This window comes from Ambystoma mexicanum, chromosome 3p (assembly GCF_040938575.1).
Source record: "Ambystoma mexicanum isolate Mex_15411 chromosome 3p, UKY_AmexF1_1, whole genome shotgun sequence".
Taxonomy (NCBI): domain Eukaryota; kingdom Metazoa; phylum Chordata; class Amphibia; order Caudata; family Ambystomatidae; genus Ambystoma; species Ambystoma mexicanum.
The window spans coordinates 1,144,747,554-1,144,773,309 of record NC_090925.1 but is presented as its reverse complement, the minus strand read 5'-3'; the positions used below and the strand labels follow the sequence as shown (position 1 = coordinate 1,144,773,309).

The 25,756-nt window shown below is 42.6% G+C and overlaps 1 protein-coding gene across 2 annotated transcripts in view; it reads left to right on the top strand.

The window, feature by feature from the left end:
* Positions 1-25,756, top strand: part of FSTL4 (follistatin like 4) — a 2,447,383-nt gene that overhangs the window by 1,321,977 nt on the left and 1,099,650 nt on the right. For both annotated transcript variants that reach the window (XM_069652538.1, XM_069652539.1), the window contains exon 6: positions 14,608-14,728. In XM_069652538.1, coding sequence (XP_069508639.1) covers positions 14,608-14,728 — 121 coding nt within the window. The remainder of the gene's footprint in view (positions 1-14,607; positions 14,729-25,756) is intronic.

Genomic DNA, 25,756 nt, shown 5'->3' with positions numbered 1-25,756 from the left:
AGAGCGCCAGGGGACCACTCCGGTGGTAATAGCGCGCAGTACAAATATCCTTTAACATTAACATATGTTTAAATGAAGGGGACATATGCTACCATACAGAGCCTTTACCCAGCACTACTGCTCAGTAAACCTTTGTATATTTATGTTCTACATCATTGGCTGTGTATCTAGAGGAGTATTGGAATGTGCCATTTACATAATGCTTCACACCTCAAAGCCCAACGTGGCATGTGGTTGTGTGATGATATCTGTGCACATGGTGGCACTACGTGCCATGGGGATTGCGGTGGATTCAGGAATTAGAAGGATGCACTTGCCATATGTTTGCCACACATTAAAACTTACTAGACCTGACCAATAGGGCATTAGCCGGAGTATGGCAATATGTGGGCATTTGAAGCTGCGCTTGCCATATAGCTCAACACCAGGGCAAGGAAATCAGTACCTTTCATATGATAATGATAGCGGATATGAGGGTCTACCTGGCAGAAAATGGTATGCAAGGGTGTGCTTGGAATGCTAATGGAAGCGCATGAGCAAATGAGGGTGTACCTGGCATGTAAGTCAAGATGGCGGTAATGGCTTTGGGTGATATAAGCTGCACTTCACACATGATGGCACAGTACCTGAGTTGTCCCTTGCCATGATGGCAACACTGTCATGTGCGGCTATTGCTGGCATAAGAAAGGCATTAACTGTCCATAAGAGGCTGTACTTACACCTGGAGGCAGGCCTCTGTTGAATGTAACTAACGAGCAGTGTCTGTACTCTGTCAAACAACATAATTCCTTCATTTCGTCCACAATTGGTAACTACAATAACATGTTGTCAATTGGAATTGTTTCTTTTATTTATGCAAACGGTCACAAATTGCAGTTGCTGCTTGTATCAGAGGTGTTGCTTCCTTTGATGTCACGGTGGTGATAACCCTCATAACAAAACTTCCAGCCTCATGATGAGGCTCAAAGGGCAATTGTGCAACTCCGGCTAAAGTCATCTGGTGGGTGGTGTCACTTCAGCTACTGCCGGTGACTCACCATCCCAGGAGAAAGCTGACAATTTGGTAATGGAATTGAATGATGGAGTTAGAAATGAGTGAACGTGATGAAAATGAATTCGGGAACATGGATGTTGATAATTAAAAGATATAAATATAGGTAGGGTAATTCAAAATACAAAATACATAGCTCTTCAAAAAGTGGGTCTAAAATTCACAATTTATTTTTGACACATTTTCTTCATGAAATAAAATAAATGGAAATACCGAAGTCAAGGCTTTTGTAGAGCTAAGCTCTAAAAGATGTCTCGGGAATCAATTCAAACATTTATTAAGCAATTCAATGTTGACAAAAAGAACAATATCAATCAGTATCTAAATAATTGGTCAATGGATAGCCGACATGTACAGCTTCCACTTGTGCCCTAGCTGCTCTAAAGCTTCCCAGACGTGAGCAAATCTTAGCGGCCAGAACAAATGGTCAATGGCTGCCCATCCGGGAACTGATCACCTTAAAATCATTAGCTATCACCCATCGATGCCTCACCAAAGCAGCCCTGCCTTAACTCTCTCAAAAATTTGAAAGAACCCATTCCACAAGACCAACACGATCTAACTATGCACACTGTCTCATCATCTGGAGATTTTCATGGGCCAAGGCAGGGGTTGATAGCTTCCCGGTCATTGCTGCCAAACTATGGAACTCCTTGCCTCTCACCCTGCGAGCCGAACAATCATATTGGTCCTTTAGAAAATACTTGAAAACATGGCTATTTACTTAGCGTGCCTTTTGACTAACTCCTTCACCACAAGCCTATCTCAAATTGTGTCTTGCAACTAGCGCCTTGTTGACCAAGGGATTAGCTTTCTGCTACAAATGTAAAAATAAATATACATTTGAGCCTTAGTGCTGTTCCAGCTATTTGTTATGTTCTGGGGTACACATTTGTAAATCAATTTAACAAGTACCAGGAAATGAGGAATAAAACACTAGCGGAATGCCTCCAAGTCGTCACTACATGTATGTTTTTCGTTGTGCCTTTGAGGGGCATTCAACCTATAAGGAAACCATTACCCCATCAAAAGGCCGATTTAAGTAGAGTCTACACCTACAAAACAGATGGTGCAACCCACCTGAGCCCATCAGCCGTATCAGTGAAATATTTGTACTCTGACTCCAGCTGTCCTAGCCAGCAATCAGTGTTTTAAACCTGCACAAGATGGCTGACGTCCATCAGTTTATGTGTACCCTCATCATTACTCCAAACATATCAAACTTGTGAGGACAATTGACAGTGTGGTTTAAAGGTAGAGTGGCACATTGCACATCCTCCTGAAACGTTATCACTCTAGGGAGGGAAAATACATGTTATATCATCAACAGCGTCATTAACATTTTGTATCACCAATCCATGGCCAGGGCTAGCTACAGTTGTTTTTTCTCTTGCACATCAACACATATGTTGCCATCGGCGTTTGAAGGCTTCATTGGTAGAAGAAACAAGCCAGATATGGTGCTATTGTCAGCAAGATTTGGTGAGTAGGTCGCAGGCTCACTAGCCAAACAATCACCACCTCAAACACCCAACTTAAAAGCAAAAGAAGGTCTTTGAAAGTTTGCCGAAATAGACATTTTTTCTGCTGAACCATCACTAGGAACACCTCTCCACCTAGAGCCAATTTTGCTATAAATGCGACTGAACGCAGCCCTGCAAAGTCACTCTGGAGGTTTAAGACTTCCATAATCATCTCATTTTAAGACTGGGACCATTACCCTCTGTATAACATGGATGTTCCCAATAATGTTGCGGTGCATAAAATGGTTGTCTCAATTAATGAGCTACATATACAACGTATGTATTAGATATGTACAACTCACTCATCGAACATCGAATACTCACCTTAACATTAGGTGTGACCCATAATTGTTGTCACATTTTCAAAAAACGAGTCCACTGTTTAAAATGTAGAAAGAAAATGACAAGCGTGTCCGCTGTATATTAGGTGTATGCATTAAAACATGGATCCCCACGGTGTGTGCAGTGGAAGTGGGTACTGTCATTCTAAAGATGTCTTATCAAGGCGACACTGTGCAAAGAAAGGCTATTAGGGGTGTCCTGTGGTGACATTGTTTGTGTAGTGCTTCACACAAATACAAGCAATACAATTAAAAGTGAAGCAAAGCAATCTAATCACTTGCAATAGAAGGGACAATGATGAGGATGAAGCAAAAGTGATCAGAGGTTCTTTGAGTAACGTGCGGAAAACTGGAAGAGAAGAGGCAGCAAGTACATCAAAAGGTTAAAGGTTCCAGTGCTTGGTGGCAAAAAGAGATAATGTTCAGAAACGAGATTGGGCACAAGGAGGCCAAGGGACTGCCAAAACAAAGATAGAATGAAGCGAGCAATGAGGAGCATGTAAAGTGGCCAAAGGGGAAGAGAAGCAAGACCATTAACACACTTGAAAGCACAGAAGAGGAAATTAAGGGTAGCTGGGAATGGAATGGGGGGCACTGATAGATACAGGCATGCTAATGAGTTCCTAGTCTGCTCACATGTTGCTGATCATCACAGTCCTCAGGCCAGAGCTCTCTACGAAATGTTAAATATTGTAGATGGTAAAGCGCCCAAAAAGAACCTCTCCTCTTCTAACCAATATCCGGCAAGTTATATCTCGATAAGACGGATTCTTCGGCCTAGCCAACCTTCACCAGGTTACGTCCACCTCTTCCAAACCCATTGAGAAAAATGTCACAGCTAATGACCCCATCTCTAAAATCCTCTACACCTTCACATCTGTGCTGATCTCCTTCGGGAGGACTCCATGACCAACATTGCTGTACGCGTTCAGTCAGCTCCGAATGCATGGACTGTTTTCTGGGCAGTGGTGCCCATGTTCAGCAAGATTACAAAACTAAACCTCACTGCAATTATGTGGGTGGTTGAAAGGGAGGAGCTGCGCTTTTTCCACTGATTCATTTTTGCCAGTTGTTTCACAGAACTTAAAGTCAGAAAGATCAATTTCTAGTGAATTGGAGCAGGTCTTAGTGGTCACACCTGGTGGTGGACTTCATCGCCTAAGACCCCAAACATGACACTGTTTCTTGCAGACTGTCTGTTGCATCCAGTAAGACCACCATGCATAGGAACAGTAAACATCTGGTCTTATTCTGGGCAGTTCATCTCCCAGCTTTTTATTGCCGGTGTCGTATTCAGAGCAAGGGAAGATGACATGCAGTCTGGACATGCATTGCGAACGCCCTCATACAGTTATGACCAACTTCACGGCTATGTGTAAGAGGCAGGTCTAGGATTACATCAAGCAAGTACAGAGTGCCCGGTGCCCATCTACTGTCTCAGCTATTCCATTTCACTCATTTCCACACATGCTCCTTATCTGAGCAACATGGAGGTTCTTCCAAGAGCTAATTCAGATCATCCTGTTGCAGCAAGCCAGCGTGCCATGACAATGGGAATACTGACCACACACCTATGTGTTACTATTGTTTGAACCATAAACCTTATGCATGTGTGTGTTCCTTGGTTCCATCTTCACAGTGGTCCTCCTATTTAAGGATAACATGTTTATATTCCCAACTAATTGTTTGATACAACATGTTAAGGCTGAAGGTCCCCAAATTGCTCTTTACTTATCATGTTATCCATTGCAGGGTTTTGCTAAAAGTGGGGTTTATTAACGTTGACAGGGTTGGTCTGGGATACTCTTCTGTGACGCATAACTAAGCAAACAGTATCAGGGTGTGGTAAACAATTCGTTTTCTCAGGGCATAATGATGGGGAAACTTGTCTTCCCTGAGTTCCCTGATCTCGTTTCTGGTTTCAGCGATGTAGTGCCTAGCACACTTCTTGTTTCAAACTCTAAATCAATTGGACATAGCACCCTCCTCGCTTTTGGTAATAATCTACTAAAAGTTTTTTCTCCTCATTTGCTTAAAGTGTGTGTCAGGCTTAGACACGTTCTCCCTCTAGCCATAGGGCACCCACATGAGCTGCTAGACATATGTAGCAACACATTCATGAAAGCAAGTATGTCTGCCACTTGCTAAAGGTGTTTGTGTTAGGATACGCGATCAGCCAGCCCCTAATCTACCTGGTGTTCGCTTTGCGCTTCCTACGGAGAACTGTTATCACAGAGTGAGGAGGGGCGTTACGTTACAAAGACGCCCGATGCCTTTTGCAAATCAAGTTTTTCTGATGGCTAGGACCTGTCTTGCAGAGCGTTGGCGGTTGCCCTGGAGACTGGGTCGTTTTGGACGACATACTGGTCACGTGCATCGTATCCGTAGGTCACGTGAATTTGGCTTCTTAAACCGCTCGCTGAATCAGCTCGGTGCTTCTGATTGAAGTTTGTGCTTTGTTACTTGCCTACCTTGTCTTGTGCGTTATCCTGTTTCTTGACCTCTGCCTGCCTAAAGGATTGTTCTTGCCTTGCCCTTTGTTTTGGTTTCCTGGTTCTGGTATCTCAACCTATTTGGCTACGTCCCTGGATTGAGATTTCTCTCTTTCCTTGTCTGGCTTTGTCCGCTTATTGCTATCCTTGCCTGCTCTTTCGCCTGTTTCCTGTTCTGGCATTTGGGACTCTGCTCACCTGCTTACAGGTTTTAACATCACAGCGAGAAGTACCGATGTCCCAGCATTTCATCACGGAACCTGCAGTTGTGTCTTCGGGTTCAACTACTAAAGGAATCAGCAAATTTTTACATCCACTGAACAACTTGGGAGTACTTGCTGGAAACTGTGCAGCCCAATGGAAGAACGCGGAATAACAACATTCTCTAGGCAATTTCTGGTCTAGGTTTCAACTTACCTAAGGCGTCCTCGTGCCGTCGGGTCTGGTGGTTCTGTTGTGGACTTGAGACTTACCACCTCAGGAAAGGTGTCCGCGTGCTGTTGGGTCCAGTGGTTCCAGTGGACTAGAGACTCGCCCCTTAGTTCTACGTCCTCGTTTCGTCGGGTGTTGTTTAGTGGTACATTCAAGACCAGAATTGCTCCACCGCTCTACTTCCACTTTGGTAAGCCTGCTTTTCCTTCATGTTTTATTGTTCTCCTATGAATTTCCAAGCTTCGCTACTGTGAATTTCTATCCTTGTACAGTGCAGTCTTTGCTGATATATTTAGGGTTTTAAGAGGTCTGTTCTGATATCTGAATTGTACCTTTGTCTTAGGTGATTATCTCTTGAGAGTTACACATCATCTGGTGGCTGTATCCCGTTGAGAGTTGCAAATCTTCCGGTGATGATATTACCAAGTTCGAGTCTACGACTGATATCCTTTCTTCTGAGCAATCCTCCTATTGGTGTTTTCTTTACCTTGGTACTGACCCCAAGGGAGTATAGTTTTGAGGAATTCTACGGCTACACTACGTGGTCAAGGCCGTGGGATTCCTAACAGTTTGTAGGGTGGGGATATCACAGTGTAATAGTCAAGTGCCACCCCTTGCTGCCACACACTTCCTCTTAGGACCAGATATTCTTACGCTCTAATGGGCGTCACCTCCTGTGTTATTGCCCTTTTCCTATTCAATCCCTGTCAGTTGTTTCCTCGTTCTACTCGATGTACCATCATCCAGTGTGAGATTAACACACTGTCGGTAATCATTGGCAGTTAGGAGCTTTGCACGGTGGCTGAGGTCTTAAAAGGAATCCAGTGCATTCTGAAATCGGATGGAAGTGGTGTTCCTTCTTCGCATCTCTGATGTAGCATGGGTCACCCGGTGCTTTCAAGGCAGCTGTCATTGACTCAAAAGCATAGTGAGTGGACGACTGTCTTTCCTGTAGGCAAGCACTGGAGAAATCAATGTGTTCTCACCTGTGTTGACTTCAGGGTCAGCGACACACACGCTACGAGTGGAATGAGATGCATTAGTAAGATGGAAACGGTTGGAAATATGGTCTGGTTCTGGGGAGGAGACAGCAGACTCTCACTAAATCTCAAATGGTTCTGCACGCTAAATGTAACCTTAGTTACTTTGGTGACAAGCAACCAGATGTTCTGGGAGGTGGACGTTTTGAATGGTGATTACATTTAGGTTAACTATGTAGAGGATTGTGAAGGGCTACTTCTCCCACAAAAAAGATAACAATATGGAGGCTTAACACAGCATTTGCACTGGTGCCTTAAGATGTAATGGGATGTGAAACGTTGATTTTTTTTTTCAAAATTCACATGTTTCACTTCCAGATAAGGCAGCTAATGGCACAGCAGGCAGACATCCTTGTTCACCAGAGTACACGACAGCCCAACAGGAGGATTAACTATTGTGACTGTGCAGCACACAATGACTCGGAACCTAATGTTACCAGGGGAGGAGAATGCCCACGTGTGTTTGTAATATCAGACGTTGAGAAATAACTCACTTTGCTACTTTCTAATGGAACTCCTGGACCTGATCTGGTTCCAATAAATATATTGAAAAGTGAAACTGGTGGTACTGATGTAGCTGTCCTGCAACCTATCTATTGCTATTTTAGACGTCAATATGCATTCTCCTTGATGGTGTACGGCCATAAAAGGACCCATTTTTAAAAAGAGCGCCCACTCCAACCATCAAGCTATGGACCCATTGCTGTTTTTTGTTTGGGTTGGGCAAGTTGTTGGGAAGAGTATACTGAAAAGATTGAAAGACTGAATGAGCAATTGTAATGCCTTAGCTTCCATGCAATGAGGCTTTAGGGAAAGTGTATGGACAGCACACAAGGGCTTAAATCATTATCTTATAGAGGTATAAGATTGATATGTTATGCAAAATCCAATCTATGCAGGTCTATGGACTTGTCCACAGTGTTTTGTAGTGACCTGGTGCTTGCCCTGCAGACCCTACTCGTTACACCATGTGGACACTGGAAATGATCATGGTGGTTGGTGCAACACTAATTGTAGCAAGACTACATCCCCCAGAAATTGTGGTGCCCACCAATGTCATAATGCCGGGTGCCTGCTTGTCCAGTGTTGTCCCCTGCTCTTCACTGAAGGACACCAACATGGACATACGTACTTCCGTTATTACACAACTGCTATTTAAGACTCCATGGTGTTTTCAGTAGCATCGTGCTCTGTTCCTTTATGTATACCTGTGTGACTCACCAGACTTTACATTTGTGCCTGTTCTTCCCTGCTCCAGATTATGTTGATTGCCTCAAGTCTGGGTTGAAAACTGACCCTGGCCTACTGAAAAGGATTGATGACAATGATACACAAACCTTTTCCAAAAATATTAAGACCATCAAAGGTGCTTCTAAATCTGACTGACTCCAAACACATTCCTAATGTGAGTTTCCCAAATTACCACCTGCCCGAGACATGAAACCACATCTGTGAAATGGAATCTCGCTCATTCGTGTACTGACATAGTCAAGATCAAAGAAACTAGTAATAATTCTAGAGCACCTGGTCCTACGATATCTTCAATGCCCTCCTGAATCAGAACTGGAGGGTGTGGGCAGAAATCTAGATGATATTTTTCTCTGCTATTAATATGGTGTCAATTGCCCAAAAGCTGGAAGGAAAGTATAACAATCTTGGTACACAAGAGAGGACCACTCTTTGTAGCCTAAAAACTGCAGACTAATAGCCATGTTGGACGCCCCCGCCAACCACATTTATGAGAATGCTCTTAGATGAGCTAACAAAATGGGCTGTTGATTATACCATTATATGCTTTAACCAAACGGCTTCTGCAAAGGGAATTTCACTGTTGATGACATACTGGCACTCACTCACTGTATTGAAGGAGCCTGGGAATCTAGACTACAGACCATATATGCCATCTTTATTGGTTATCCCTAACCATTCCATACAGTGAGGAGAGAGTGGACGGTTGAGGTATTCCTGCAGGGCTGTTTAAGATGCTTGTGACCTGCACTCTAATATTACTGTTAGAGTCGGGATTTCGATAACAAGCTAGTTTACTGACCCTATACATGTATATGTAGGCCTCAAGCAGAGCTGCATCCTGGGCCCTCTGTTGTTTAGCCTGTACTCCACTAACCTATCTGATGCTCCCATCTACAATAATTCCTTTCTTCCAAAATTGGGACAGAATAGACTGCAATGGCTTGGCTATGCAGACAAACTGGTCTTGCTAGATTGCACACGTAAAGGTCTGCAAACTTTCCTTAATTCTCTCGCCACCTACTCCAGCAGAAATTGACTGAAAGTTAATATATAAAAAACAAAAGTCATGATTTATGATCTAGTTCTCTGCTCCAAAAGGAGTCATTTTGTTTGGAAAATAGATGATCTCATTCTGGAGATCATTCCTTATTATGAATATTTGGTTGTGACAATCAATCACAGGATAAAATGCACAGCCCACTTCGATAATCTCAATGAACCTCATTGTGAGGGTGGGTTGCCGCCAACCCCGTAACACCGATCTCGCCACCTGATACCTTGATGCCACCGAAATATCACAATTGGCGGCACAATGGTGAATCCTGGGAACACTGAATCACTGGCACTGTTGCTTCAGTGAGAGACATGCTGGTAGGGGCCTGATTTCCCGGCAGGTCAGGTCTGGTGGAGGATCCGTGGACCCTTACCGGCATACTAGTAGCATGGTGGTCTGGATAGGGTGCCGGTACATTCCTACCTGTGCCATCATTTCCGGACCTCCATACTTGTAATGAGGCCCAATGTCTCTATCTGTCCGCTAACCAGTGGCGCAAAATAATGTGCAACAAAACAAGGGTCTTTCATCTTAATGTATACCATGAACATGTTTCCAAATATACCTTATGGTGCAGAAATCATGGCACTTGGATACATTTGAAAGCTTAAGCAATTGGAAAGCTCTGGTCCTAAATCATTGTTTTCCGTTCCCTCCCGCTTACCTGTTAAATACCTGTCATTAGGATTTGGCATCACAGGGGCAATCTCCACCTAAAAGCAATGGCGCCTTAATGTATACTGAGTTCTGCTTAACTCTACCCTTAACACTCTTCTCTCTGTGATACATAACAGTAAACGTTCTGGATTTACTGGGGCACAATGTCTGCATCTGTCACAACTAAAACCTGAGTCACAAGTATGGTGTGAAGGCCTTAACATTGACCCACTAGTTGATAACAGGACAGATTTTAAATGATGTATTAAAAATGAGGTTACCAACATTATGTGTGAACAAACTGTTGTTGAACTGGGTTATAAAGCACTCAGTCGTGAATACTTTTATTGATGTATCTACCCGTGAATCCAATCCACTTTATCAGAATACCTTCCTGTTTATGGATATTATGGGAATACTTTAGGGTGACATGTTATATTGTTGAGACCTTTGAAGTGGTTGGTCCTCGGCATAAAGTCCATAGACTCAATTGGTATTGTCGTCTATGGGGGACTCTTGAGCTGGACACGTTCAAACATCTTGGTCTAGAATGTGAAAGCCTGGAGAACATTTGCAGGTAAGTGGCTCTGAGATATGGTAGACGTAATTAATTCCTTACTACTAAAGAAGAAACACGCAAGGCTTGTTTATGGCAATGGCCCTGGCTTGACCTACCATTTGACTAAATATTGGATGTCATTTAAGATCGTAATTACACTTTTGTCATCATAATGTAATACCTGTTCTAATTTCTTTTTATTACCTTTATGTGATTTTCTATTCTTTGTTTGTCTTAGATTACTCTGTTGAAATGGTGTTACATATGTATAAAAAGTTGTATTCTCTATGAATGTACTAATACACTGTTGAAAAAAACAAGAAAAAACGACAGGATTCTTTTCCAGTTTGCCCCTTTTTTATCTGGTACATATTGCCGAAATTGGTCTTGCGAAGATAGCCTAGGGGCAATGTGCTTGCCTTGGAAGCAAGACGAAGCAGAGCAACACAGGTTTCATCCCCGGGTCCGTGCTTAGAAACATCTGGGTATTAAGCGCATCAGAAATAACCAATTACAATTACAAACTTTCCTTGGTCTAGGGGTTCTTCTATCTGTTGCTACCTCTGTGCCTGTGTCTTCATTTCTCCATGGCCACCTACATATGGACGGGTTCCCTATTCTCTCCATTGGGGTATACCTCTGGAACTCCACCAGCCCTCTTGACCATTATCTCTGAATCACCAGTGAACCGGGGGACCCTTCGCTATCTTAGCCCATCCTCGATCTATTCACACTTCACCCAATCGTTCGCAACCTCGCTTGGAAGTTTATGGTTTACAGACTATCGCAAGGCAGGATGGGCCACCCTAGATTCATAGCAGTTGGTAAGAATTCATGAGCCATCCTTCCTCCTGCCTTTTCATCAGACTCCCCAGGAAAGGAGTCCATTGTACTTCTTGTTCTGTGCTGTCAGTGGTCAAGTCCTTCTTGCTGATCCACGACTCATTTCCAAACCTAACAAATTTGCTGGAGAGTTCGAAGAAGTGGCAGGACCCAGCTGAAATAGGCATCCCAGGGAACTTGCTAAAAGCTATTCTGTTTTTCCACCAGGATATCTGGGACTGACATTTGTAATTGTAATTGTTTATTTACACCGGGCTTATACAAATGTGGTGTGATTCAAAGCGCTTTGAGCTGGGACACGAATGAGGGAATACAGTAATCATTCTTAGGCCTTGAAGTTTCTGAACGATCCAACATAAAAACGTGCGTATTAGGCATGAAGGCATTTCTCCTATTTCAAATGCATGAAGTGTTACAACAGCGACCAAGCTAAGGTCTGAGGGGGCAAAATGGTGGCATGGGAGACAGGGCAGACAAACGTACAAGTCCAAGTACATTTAGGTCATACATGAATAAAGATGGAGTTGCTAGGAAGGGGGGCTCGGTGGATAAAAACATATCCATTCCAGCAGGGCCCTAGGGTAAGTGCTGAGAGGTTACCCCGCTCATGGAGCGTAAGTTGAAAGTGCAGTAATGCTGAACATAATGCAGCAGCCCAAAGGCAAGTGCAAAAGACTGGCAGGGTAACCTGGGGCCTGTGGGCTCTGGAGGTGAACCAGGCAACCAGTCAGCAAAAATTGAAAAGTGTTTGGGAGGAGAAGGACAAAGGAGGGTGGAGAGAATGAGAATGGAGGTTTGTAGGGGTGAGGGAGAGAGAAGGAGGAAGAGAAGACAAAGGTCTTGGGAAGTTTCCAGAGCTTAAGTTGCTCTGGCTCAAGACAGAGAGAGGCAGGGAGTCAGTTCCAGAGGGAGGCACCTGCAGAGGATATAGATCTACCCCCAAATCTCTGTTTGTGAAAATGGCTCACACTCAAAGAGTGGGAGGAGGACGAGCGGAGGACTCTAGAGGGAGAGTATTTAGGAAGGGAGGAATGTAGATAGTATGGGCCCCAGTCCCAGAAAGCCTTGTGGATTATGCAGAGAGTCTTGAACTTGAACTTTGCAGCCACAGGGAGCCAGTTGAGGGATTTCAGCACCAGAGAGATGCAGTCCCTGGCCTTGAGGCCAAGGATAAGTCTTGCGGTTCTGTTCTGAATGAGTTGTAGAGGACGGAAAGTAGAAGTAGGACGATTGAGAAAGAGGCCGTTGCAATAGTCCAGTTAGACGTGTGCAGTTAGATTTGAGTAATAAGGCATGAACAACACATGGTGGAGTATTCGTCACTTCAAGGCTTACTAGCGCTCTTTCCAAAACGCAGTACTCCATATCGCAATCACTATTTTGGTCTTTATGAACCCATAATTCACTCAGAACCAGAATCTCTTTCATGTCCTCTAGAATGTGCATGGACTTCCACAGGAGTACTGCAGAAAGAAGTAGGACGCTTGTTGATGTGCTGTCACAACAGCAGAAAATTCCTCCACGGATTCAGTCTCTTCCCACCATTAATCCAGCCCCACCAAGTTTTTGGGGCATTTTCTTTTATGATGCAGCTCCTTATGTCCACTCTGCATTCAATCTCTGCTTCAAGACCTCTGGATCTGCCTAAAAAAAGAGGAGCTACCCCATAAACGTTCGATGGGAGCAGTTGCAAATGCCTTCAACAAGATCCTTTTTTCTGTTAAAGAGGCCTTTTTTATAACTTTTTAGCTTCTATGGCTCCATCTCACAAATAGTGTCTGTTGTCTAATCCTTTATATAGTTCAGTATCCAAAACATAAAAGGAATGACGTGATCCGGTAGAAACTATGTGAAGCTTGTGACTGGAATGTCCACCAAGGCTGTCCGTGGTCCAGCTGGAGCACAGCTTGCTTAACATGAAAGCCTTTCTGCCAACAGCAACACAAGTAATCCGTAGTGGATTGTAAGGAGTGAGCAAGGGAATGGGTTCCATTTTAGGGTCCTGATTGACATATTAGAGCACCCAAGCTTTGCATTCATTGGACCCCATTACAAGTCTGGCGGTCCATAAATAAGGGTGCTGGTAGCTACATAACTGCACCCTTTCCAGACCGCCAGTCCACGAGAATACCTGCAGGGGCTGGTGCGCCCGGCAAGTCTGACCTGCCGGGAGCACCGGCCCCTGTAGGCATGGTTTCCACAGAAGCACTGGCAACGTTAGTAACAGTGCTGGTGCTTCCATGCTCCTATTCCGGTGGAGTGTGGATGTAATACCTGCCTTAGTTACCTTTGAGGCAATATGCCTAATAGGTATGTACTGGGACGAGGAGGAGGGACGTTGAGATCATTCTAGGCCGAAAAGCTGATTTTGGTGATAGCGGTGGTACTCTAGGCCAGCCTAGAGTGTGGTCAGACCTGTGATTTTTTGCCAAGCATTGGGGGGGCCTCAGCAAGGCTTTCAGGGTGGCCCCCAAATGTCGTGCTATGCCTCTGATTATACACACATGTCAGGAAGAGTACAGCGGGTCAGATTTGATGTACATGTGGCAACAATATGTTGTTTAGGCCATATTACTCTAATGCACTGGACGACAGGTCTATCCGAGTTGCTGCACATCCAGGAAGTTAAACTTTGTTATGAATGCTTTGAAAGTAATTCAAAGAACTGAATTTGGATATGCATTCAGGGTTGGATTGGCCCCTCTGCCTTTCGGCCCATAGCCGGGCCAAAATCGTCCCTGGGGAGAGGGGGCTGGTTTCTGGCCATGCCTGGGCCGGTTTGGAAAAACAATTTGAAAAATCGGTTTTTTTTTTCAATTTTCTTTTTCTTTTTTCAAAAAGCCTTTCACCCTTCTTAAGTTGATGAGTACCAACACAGGTTGGGTGATCTTGTATGTATACATTTGTTCTATAAAAAAAGAGCTTAAGCATAAGTGCTATACAATAACATATCATTTGGCCTTGCACGTCTGCTTGGATTCACAGTAATTTAGTGTACTTAGGCGCAATGCTATTTGATGTCACTTCATGGGACATCACTTCCGGTGATGTCATCAGAGGTCAAGGGTCGTGAGGTGATGGGTCACTTTTTTGAGGCGAGGGGTGGGACACTTTTTTTTTGAGTGACCGGGCCTATTTCTTGGCCCAGTCCGACCCTGTATGCATTGGAATATCACCTGTGTTTGCTGTGACGGACAGGCAACGCATGGGATGCACTCTATGCATGTGATCTGTATATTCTATGTTGAGATGGTATGGCTTTTTCTTGAGGTGCACTAAGCTGCCCTAACTTCATTTGGACCAATAGCACAGTCAATGCTTTGAGCCTCTCAGCCGAGTTTGACTTACATCCTCTTCCCCACAGATGGCAAAGCAGGAAGATCTGGAGGAGGATTTCTTGGCTTGCACCCTGGAGGATCTGCTGAGGTTCGACGACTACAACAGCGACGGGCACTTAACGCTTCAGGAACTCTACACTGCATTCCGTAAGTCCCAGCAGAGATGCTACTCGCAGCATGCACCCGGCGGATCTGTAGGGATTTGTCCATGAGGTTTGCTGCTGTTGGAAAGTATGTGTGGTAAAGGGTGCTTGATCAGGTGCTGACGCCTGGGCTTCTGTGCACGGCGCTGTCCCACAGATCTATGATGAAATACAGGCTTTACGTTGTTTAGTTCCTCTGTCCGACCTTTCATCCATGACACACTTCATTGAGATGGCGGTGTATGTAAGACGTTCGTAGGAGTCATGCCCCATCACATGCAGCCCCTTTCGTCTTCTACAGACAGCATTTCTCATTGCTCTACTCTAACATTGCATCATAAATCGGCCTTTACCTAAGTTACATTATTCACGGCAATGTCAATGGCATCTGGCCATCTAGGGCCAAAATACAGGGTGATTGAGCGCTTTAGAAAGTGGCTTAACATAAAATAAAATCTGTTTTTTTTTTTTAAATAGCCTGGCATGATTGATTTTCCTGTGAATTTAAAGAAGCCATTTTATGATTATAAAACGGTGTTCACCAGACAGTCCTCAATGAGCGCTGAAGTGTGGCCTATGCTTGGTGGGTGTGTGGACTTTATCCCTGCAGCGCTTTCACTGCATTCAAGGTATTGTCACCACTTGGAATAACTAGAGGTTTTGTTGACCAGCATGACAGTGCACCCCTGGTCATGTGTGCGCTAATGACTGACGCTTCCTGTGAAGGACAGGATAACTGAAGCCCGTCAAACAGGTGACTTTAATTAAGAGAGGCCAGGGATAAAAAGGGGGAGCAACTGTGTGCCAAAACTAATAAGCATAATTGTTAATGTTAATGACTATGAACTGTTAATGTATAGGAATTGTTGCTATCTTAAGATTGTTAAATAATGTTTTCGTGTAGTATTTGTAGAGATTTTATTATGTAGTATTTGTAGAGATTTAAAGTGTTTTTCATTAAGTGTTTAATGTTTTAATTAACCAAATACTCTATAAATAAAACATTAAAAAATACATTAAAAAAACTAATAAACACGTGTAACCATATAAGTGATATAGCATATGCCAGGAAGAGGCTGGCATGGAGGGGAGGATGCCAACACACTCAAGGGGCATTCCAGAGAATGGCTTGTACATGGATGAACAAGCAGTGGTTGGACTCAATAATAATGCAATCTATTGTACATTTATTGTTGTGGCTTTAGAGCAAATTGGAATACAATATTCAGACGTATGAGGCAGGATTACAGAAACATTGCATGAGAGCAAGTGGACATCTGTGTGGTGTTAGCATTAGTCTAAACATTGCTCTAGTTCAAAACCTCTATGCTTACAATGCATTTGTGCTCCTATTGATTATAACTCTGCATGTTAGCACTTGGGCCTCTTCCCCTGCTTAAAAAAGGAAATAGAAACATAGGGTTTTGCTTAGGGCAAACTCTGCAGTAGTGCAAATAAAATTGCATTTCCATAAATTAAGCATCTCTCTAATCTGGCCCATGATCCTGAACACCATTAGTTAAACGGGTTAAACATCTTTATTAAAACAAATATGTAGTATTTACTTATTTAACATGGTTATGGTACTTGTTAATTTCGATGTATGACGTTATAGGGGGAACAAGGCATTGAATAACATGAATTGAAATCCTTGCATTAGGAAACGCCGACGGCAATTCAGGTATGGAATATATATGCTTAGCAGGATCTGATATTACAACAGCATGTTTTGATGATTGATTGAACACGTTCATTTCGGCCTAAAACCTCCAGTGTCTGGTAAATTGTACCTGTTTCTGATTCAATATGTTCTGCCCTTCATTAGTAGTTTTCATAGGTGCTCATGACAGCAAATTGTTCTTTTGAATGTTGTTCTGGTCGGAATATAGTCCTGCATTTATGTTATGTTGTGTTATGCTAAGTTGATTTATACCACTCACTCCTGCCCTTTTCATGGTCTCCAGGCGCTCACTGGGTCTACAAGGAAACACGGGTAAGGGTTTGTTGGTGAGGGAGAGAGGGATAGAATAGATGCAGCGCTTATCTGTTCAATGCGTGCAGGATCAGAAGCAACTGGCGTCTATGTGTGTGAGCTTGCTAAATGTGCTTTGTTTTATGAATTGGGCTTGTTGTTTCTGGAAGGGTGTCATTCAGTGTTTGGCCTGTTTGCTGTCTGAGGTGGTTGGACTTGAAGCTTTCTTAGAGTGATGTACGGTTTGCATGTTTTGGTGGGTTCATTCACTAGCCCTCTGGGCGTGTGTTGTAGGTGAGGAGTGTGGGTTGTGAGGGAGAGAATAAGTGGTTGGTGGGTTTTGGGTGATCTCTGGCTTTTGTTATGTTATTGTAGTTATGTTATTGTTTTCCATTCCAAATGTAAGCATTGTTGTCCTTGTTTATGGTTTGTGGTTTGTAGAAGCCAGGCCCGTACATGGAGTGGTTGTTACACGGTTGATCAGTGCTTTTTTCGGCGAGTTGAAAAGCCAGGCTTTTAGACTTTTCCTGAAACTACGGTGGTCTTCTGTTGTTCTTATTGCCTGAGGGATCGAATTCTATAGTTTGGCTATTAAATAGTAAAAGGCAGTTCCTCTGAAATGTCTTTTCTCGTAGTGTGATGTTTCTATTTGGAAGTAGTGCTGGATCTTGTGTGTCTCCTCAGTTGGTAATGGGACATTTTTCTTTAGATGAATTTGGCTCCTTGTCTGGGTAGCGATTTATGGGCACTGCGGAGAACTTTGAAGTTGATATGTTTCTGTTATGTTAATGTTAAAGGATATTTGTACCGTGCACTATCTCCACCAGAGTGGTCCCCGGGGGTATGCAGTGTAAACTTCTTAGGGCCAGTGTAATGTGCTCTCTTATATTTAATCTCAGGAGTATTCTTGCTGCAGTATGTTGGATGTGTTGTCGTTTTTGGGTGAGGTGATTGGGCATTCCCAGGTATAGAGTATCTGCATAGTCTATCCTTTTTAGTACCAAGGAGATTATTGCAAGGGTTTGTTTTATGAAGTTGAAGTAAGGCAGGATCCCTCTTAGCAATCGAACGAGGTAGAAACATTTTTTAGCTATTGTGTTGACTTGTGGTTCCAAGGTGAGGCTGATGTCCTTGAGGATTGCCAGATTTTGTATCACTGTTGGTGTCTTCAGTCTGGTTCCATGGTCAATGGCCATGTGAGAGATGTCAGTGTTGGATTGTTTTCTGGTGGGGAGATTAACTAAAGCCAACCAAAACAGAAATATTTGAGGTTGTTGTCTGCCATACAAGTGTTTATGTCAGTGATGCATTTTTTGAAGGTGTTGTCCGAGTCGCTGTTGTTATCTTGAAGGTGAGTTGGGTGTCATCTGTGTAGTTGCAGGCTGTCAGTCCATGGGCTTGAATGAATTTCATTAGTGGAGTCATATGGATGTTGAATAGGAGTAGGGAGAAGTATGATCCTTGTGGTACACCATATGTAAGTCTTTTTGTGTTCAATGTGAATTTTGGAATGTGGGTCATTTCTGTTTGGTCTATGATGAAATATTTCCACCAATGTATTGTGGAGCTTTGTATGCCGGCTTCCTCCAGTCTTGTGATTTGGATTTCGTTCCTGTTCGTATCGAAGTAAGCTGATATGTCCAATAGTACGAGGGTCGATTGTTGTCTGCATTATTGATATTGTATTAATATAAAAAATAAATGTGGCCAAATAGCTGCATGACTATTTATAATTTACATCCAGAAAGGTGTACTTTGAGCATGCACAGACTGCTCACTGATGTGCATGATGTAGCTTGGCCCTCATATGGTCAGTAGCAGACAAGACAGTGTTATAGTTAACAGAAAATAAAGTGGTACTATATATGATATACTATAGAAATAAAATCATCAATTAAAGCAATCCGTCATTAAATATCCCAGACTTCATTAAACAATACAATCTGGAATATTATTGGCTTTCAGGTGGCACGACTGACACCAAATACAATTAGAACATTAATTTCAAACATTAGAGGATGCATGTATGTGGTATTATGCTGTTTACAAGGGATCAGCAGTGAAAACAGATATGTTTGTTTATATTAATTTACAGATTTGGGACCTTCTTACCTAGAAAACATTTCCAGTAGTGAATTACAGCCAAAGTTATCTCTCCACCAGCCAATACTGGTGGTGGTATTCCAATCATACCGTACTGCTGATGACATGAAATTACCACTGGGGGGGATTACCCCCAGGGGTAAGTGCCTCAAGTATTGCACACACAAAATAAAGCCCTATCGAGCACTCTTTTGCAGCAGGTACACAAATCATGTGGGTATGACCACAGGTATTTACTGAGGCTGGTAAAAATACAGCCAGTCATATATTTCAATTCTGCGGCATGGAACGTGATACCTAAGGCACAAACTACTCCATCATCACGTGAGTGTATTTTTCACACAAGGCACATTTGTCATACAATAGCAGGTGACTATCGATGCTACAATTTTGTTGGCTGTTTTTAGCACCGGCGGTAATTGCAACCAGTAGTAATTATGAATGGTGGGAAACTGGTGAAGTGGAGTGGGTTTTTACTGGTGGAAAATATGTTCCCTTTTTGAAATGAGAATTCCATTGGAGTCAACAGTAACTGACATTAACTGCCAGGTGTACTTAACTTTGACTATGCTTTTTGACCACAGTGTTTGATACTTAGAAGGCATTTGGGGCCTGATTTACAGAGCATTTCTAATGCGGTTGCATCATTATAAAACGTTTTTACCATTCAGGTCCATGATCTCGTTCACTGGGTGTATCTTTAAGAAGTCTTGAAACCAATGAAAATTAGGCCAACTTTTTTATCTTGAGTTAAAAATCTCATGGTACGTTCCCACGTTCTGAGCAATCACAGTGCTGCAGCGTCCGCCTGGCAAAGTATCCCTCCCATCGCTTCTCTCTCCTTCCCTCTCTTCCACTTACCTGAAGAGGTTGCGGAGCTGCAGCACCGCAGAGCCGCTCCTCTCATATCTGGAAATGGAAGAGGGGCTCTGACTGAAATACTAACCTAAATGGAAGCGAGGCGCCAAAGAAACAAATGGCTATTAGCACCCATAGACATAAACTGGGGTGCTAACAGCCATAAAGATGAGATCCTTGGGTCGTACTGGGTGGAAACATCCTAGGGCCCTCGTTAAAGGCACTTGCTTTGCTCAGGCCTATTAACTCGGCCACAGGCCATTATCACCCATTACAGCCCTTGGCACTCATCATTATGGCTAAAGAAAGCCACAACAGTCTAAGTGTGCATCAATGGATTTGCTTCAAAATTGTACACATTAAAAAATATCTGTGCAAAAATTAGGTAAAGTGTACCTTTACGTATCCCCGTAACTAATAATGAAGGTAAAATGAGGAAAGCAAACATAGCCTCATTTAATTAAACACTCAATAAAAAAGTGATAATATAGATTGAAAAATATCATGCCAGGACCATTATAGATTCGTGAAGGAGAGGAGAGCTATAATGGTGCTTCCGCGATATCATCATCATAGGGCTTTTATTCGACATAGTTATGAGCCACAATACACAAACAGAGAGATATTGGGGCCTGGCGGGTGGAAAGGCACCCACTTGCAGAACTCGTAGTTTGCGGGTCCGGTAACAACGGTGCTGGTAGCTTACCGGCACCGTTGTTACCGAACCGGCAAACTTGTAATGAGGCCCTGACTTCCTTCTGAAAATTCTGTCTTCAGAAAGCCGACAATGGACCTCATTACAGGTTTGCTGGTCCGGAATTAACGGTGCTGGTAGAACCGTACCGGCACCATTTTCCAGAACCAGCAAACTTCGAGTCCTGTGGGCGGGTGCCATCCCGCCCGCCAGGTCTGACCTGGCGGGCAGAACGGCACCCATCCGCAGAGATGCACGGAAACACTGGCACCATTATGACATGGTGCCGGTGTTTCCGCTGTCCCCACAGGAATGGATAGTTACAGAATTGCTGGTGCCGGATTTACCGGATCACCGGTGCTGCAATGCCCCGGTAATTCCGGCAAGTCTGGCGCCGGTAATTCATTAAGGGTCCGGAGGCAGCCTGCTGATTTTACCGGCACGGCTACCGTCAGACTCGTAATGAGGCCAAATGAAAAAACAATGCAATTTTTAGTCAAGATTTTTTTGAAAAAGAAACATTCCCTCTGGGAGGACATTTTGTTGTGCTGCAAGATGCTATTTAACACATGGAGAGACAGATACACCATTGAGAAATGCGTTGATTTCATTAAAAAGAAACCATTGACTTTCAAATGACACTTAATGCATGCTCAGGTCAAACCTGTTCCAGTTCAGCCAAGTTGCAACTGAAATGTTTAACTTATGAGGACAATTGCGCTATTTAAATGCTACAAAATAAAACCACAATGAATGTACTCAGTTTGTCTTTTTACTGATCAATGTTTTACTTCAACATCAAACCTACAGAAGGTGCTCTGCTACTAGCACCGTAGCACCTGGGAAAATCTCGGCTTTGCCTTAAGCCATAACTACGATAATGACTGCTCCCTCAGCCTATAATGATCTATTGGGCGAGGTATGCAGCAGGGATGCCATCTATCGTCTTTGATATGTGGTTCATCATTTCATGTTCTTTTTTTAATCCGATCTCTCATGACAACCGAATGACACCCAGAGGTTGTTTAAATATCCATGTAAGATACTGGCACAAGTAGATGATTTTGACAGCAGAGGTCGATAGAACTCCAATTGGTATTCAGGCTATGATGGAGGAAAATGCCTCATCTTGCTTATTAAGTCGTTTCGAATAAAACCTTATTGATGTCTGCAAAAGACAACCAGTTGTACTGGGTTTTGTTAAGCATTCCATATGAAGATCTAGGCATCAGATTCTGTAAATATTGGAAGATTAACATCTAGGATTCTATTTTATAAGCAGCAAACATTTTTACACACAACTTAAATTGATCATGTTAATAGCATCAACTGGTGATATTGCCTAGATTACATCATATATTTTGAAACATACAGCGAAATGTCCTTCCTCCGATTTTTAAGTCATTAGGAGCTGCGGCTCAATCTCACAGAAAGGGGGGACAGGCAGTCCCCTATTTCCCATGCTTTTCCCAGGCCGCATGGGGAAAGAATGAGCCATCCAACTCCTAAAAAGCATAGCCCTCTACCATATATAGATTTGAGTTATAAATGAGGACATTAGCACAGTACCCTCTTAAAGGTTATTGCTGTAAATACATTAGAAAATAAAATTGAAGATATTAAAACCTATTCACTCTATATGCTTGGATCTTTCTAGATATGTTTTTTTTTTTAATCTCTGTGATGAAATGACTACTGCTTTGTAGCCGTACAGAAATGAGGCGTGGTTTTAAAACTCCCACTCTGACCCACACTACTACTGTACTAACCGTGATCTCAATCATACAGGAGAAACAGGCACACCATAAACATACCCCTCCTTTGCTTCTCTCGGGTGGCATGAGCCAGGGGCAGGCTCTACTCTTCAAGAGGGTATGAGTCATCATGGAAGCATCCAAACAGCACTATTGCAGTAAGTACCAAAATAAAACAATGTCCACGCAAGGTGATATTGGAAATGAAAGGATATAATCAGATTAAAGGTGCAGACAGATTAATACAACTATTAGTGACCTACAAGTTCAATGAAATAACAGAATATGCAAAATGTTGGTTCACAGGGGCACTCTGAATATGAAGAGAGGGTCATTCAAGCCCTTGTCTTTGCAGCAATGATCAAGCTTAAGTAGATGCCTTTTAAGGTAGTAAGTGGGGTCTTGAATGTGACTAGGGCCCATAGAACATGGCCAATGGGACAGAACCATTGTGGATACCTTAATAGCTTCTTTATGGGGATCCACGACACAGAAGTGGGATTATGGGTACTTTGTGGTTCATCAAATCATGTTCAGAGTGTGCAAACTGGTGCAACAGGATTCAGCAATACAGTGCAATGAAAGAAGCTGCAACAGCACTTTGTTAGAAGACACTTGGTATGGCCAGTGCTGGCTTAGAATGCATTTCAGAGTCCACCACAGTCAGCTTCTTTTGTTCCTGGGGAATTATTTGGGAACGTGTCCAGGGTCTTAGAAGATCAGTTAAGGGTTCTTCTGCCCTTCCCATCCACAACAGTTGCCAGAGAGCCATTACAGGGCTGCCACTTCCAGAAGGCAGTGTCGAGGGTCTCAGCAACAGGCACTTGGTGTCCTCCAAGTCCTTTCCCAGGATCCCAGAGAAAGTGGTAGGTCCATCTTCTGCCCTTATCATCCGGGGAGGTTGCCAGACTGCACTTAGTAGGCTGCCACTTCCAGCAGGCAGCATCTTGGGTATGAGTGTCCTATGAGGGGAATATCGTTTCCAGCAGCACATCACTTAAACTGGTCACCTGTAGACGCTTAAAGAAGAGTCTAACTCCTTCCTTGCAAAGATAAAACGATATATTTACAACCCAATGGCTGAGGACCTTGAGTAGACTGTACCCCAATACATCAAAATATTTTTTCTTGAGTGTGACGATGATCCAACTAAGATGAAGAGGAGTCACATCCCCTTATATGCTAATTTTGCTACATAGGGTTTGTCTATGTTAAGTCTTCTGTAAGTGTCCAAATTCAGCTGTTGTAACAAGAGTGTTGAATTACTGAAGAAAAACCACTCAGATGGCTGACATCAGGATGGGCGATGTGGCACAGAATGGGTGTGCGGCATAGGAGGAACCCCTATCTGGCTGTAACTTCTTTTCTGGGCACCTTTAAGCTCCCCTTCATATTGTCCACCTTAGATCAAAGAGACCCCAGTCATTCCCTCTCTGGTGTGATTACCCAATTGTTCTGGCAGGGTTCCATTTGAATCACTCGCCCCCTCCGTATGCCCTGCTGGTAAAACATGTCCTCTGAAGGTTTCAAGCCTCCCTAGCAAAGAACAAAGGGCACTTTAAATTCTGGACCCAAAGTTTGTCATGGTTGAAATTCAGTCACAGATGATGATTCACAGAAACACTGAACGTTTTATGAGTCACTAGGCTAACAATGCAGTTGCATCAAATACTTTTTTTTAATATATAGCTATATTTCCTCCAACTAGATATGACTTTAAATTTATATCTTACCAATGTGTCCGCCACCAGACTCTTGGGATGTACAATTATACAATGGAATTCTCTTGGGCTTATCTTCAAAGTGATTCCCCACTTTGATTCCAAAAAAACAGAATGCAAAATTTAGAATGACTCATTTTCTAGACATGCGTGCAGTAAATCCTTTGGAGGGTACTTTCCTCATAATCAAAACGTCTTTGTTTCAGCATTTTTCACCCAAAAAAATTCACAGTTCAAAACAAAATAAATAAATGCTAATAAGTAAAACCGGACAATTCTAGTGAGGATAAAATAGTGGCAGCGAGATGTCCACTAGTCAAAGCTAACAAATAAGTTAGAATATGTAGACAATTAAGCAAGTCAATACAATTAACAGTCCCCTCCTGGTCTAAAAAAGTGCAAAAAAGCAATCAACAGAGGTCAGTAATTGAGCTAGTTATGCAATATGGCTTAAGTACAGTACACTGAAGTGCCAAGTGCTATGAAAACAGTGCGTTAAATTAGCAGCTTTTGCAGTATGTCTCAAGTACAATTCAATTATCAATGGAGAAAAAATGTAATCAAGGAATTCAAAATACAATATTCGATGGTTACCTTCCTTATGTGGTCAGCAATAGATTGTCCATTTGTAGCAGTTTTGCCAACCAGAAACATGTTTACACTTTTTAGCAAAATAAATTGTCGAGGACACTTCCAACGGTGTAGCCACATTGCTGTTTTCATGCTGCAGTCATAGCAATTTTTCTGATGACCAGCAGCAAGTACAAATGGAGTAATTATATTAGGATTTTCGTAAATTCACTTAAACACAATGAGTGGCAGACCCATCTGGGTACAAACCAACGCCATGGTTTAAAAATACAGAGTACTGTCAGAATGTGCTACCATTTAACAGATCCGATTTTCCTGCAACAGTAATGTAAATACATGTTCAGATTCTCCTTAGCAAATGTCACAATATTAACCTGTAATATGTTTAAATGATATAATTACAGGTTGGGCCAATGAAAGGATCACTCCAATTCATCAAAGGAGGATCCTAACTATTATAGTGGGAGGGTTGTAAAAGGAATACAACACAACCATTGACACAAACAACCCATTCCCACTAGAAAATGGCAACAGTAAAGAATTGTCAAAACATCAACGCTGCTGGTGGTATAACAATTAATTAATGTTTTCCCCTTTTTAATGCACACACCATCAGCACTGTCTCACCCTAACTAGTAACTCTAAACATTGCAGAATGTACTACTTTGCACAGAATACATCATGAAAACCATCGTAATGTTAAAGACATTCAAGGGTTCAATTGTTTGTCATGCTTCCTCACCGAAGCAGTTTTCCTAAAGAGATCAGCCTACTTTTTGATGACTAAGTTGTGAAATAATGCTGTCTCCTTTAAAAGCAAAATGCAATTGATAAAAACAGTTTATATAAATACATACAGGTGCAGGAAGTTTATGAAAAAACATACTTTCCCCATTTAAAAAAAACGTTCTTAAAAATGACTAGACACTAAGACCAATCCAGCTCTTCTGTTTTCAAAATCATTACGTGAGGAGGTCTCTATGGATGATATAAAAAGTACTACTAACAGTTTACAGAACACTGCAATTACAGCATCTAATAAATTAAACTGGTGCAAAGTGCATTATGATTTTTATATGAATCATGAAAAGCTGAAGCTATGGGGAAAAACGGGCTTATCCATGAAACAATTTTGAAACACCACAAGCACATTTCCTGTTTCAGGTTCATCAATTATTTAAAAGATTAATCTATGGAGACACAATGCATAATTGCAGATGTGTCCGGAAAATTATACATTTTTGTGTCAATGAGACAATGTGTCTCAGTGACAAAGGATGTATGTTTGACCGATGGTTATCACTGGAAATGCTTAGACAGGGCTCTGGAATAACTGTTA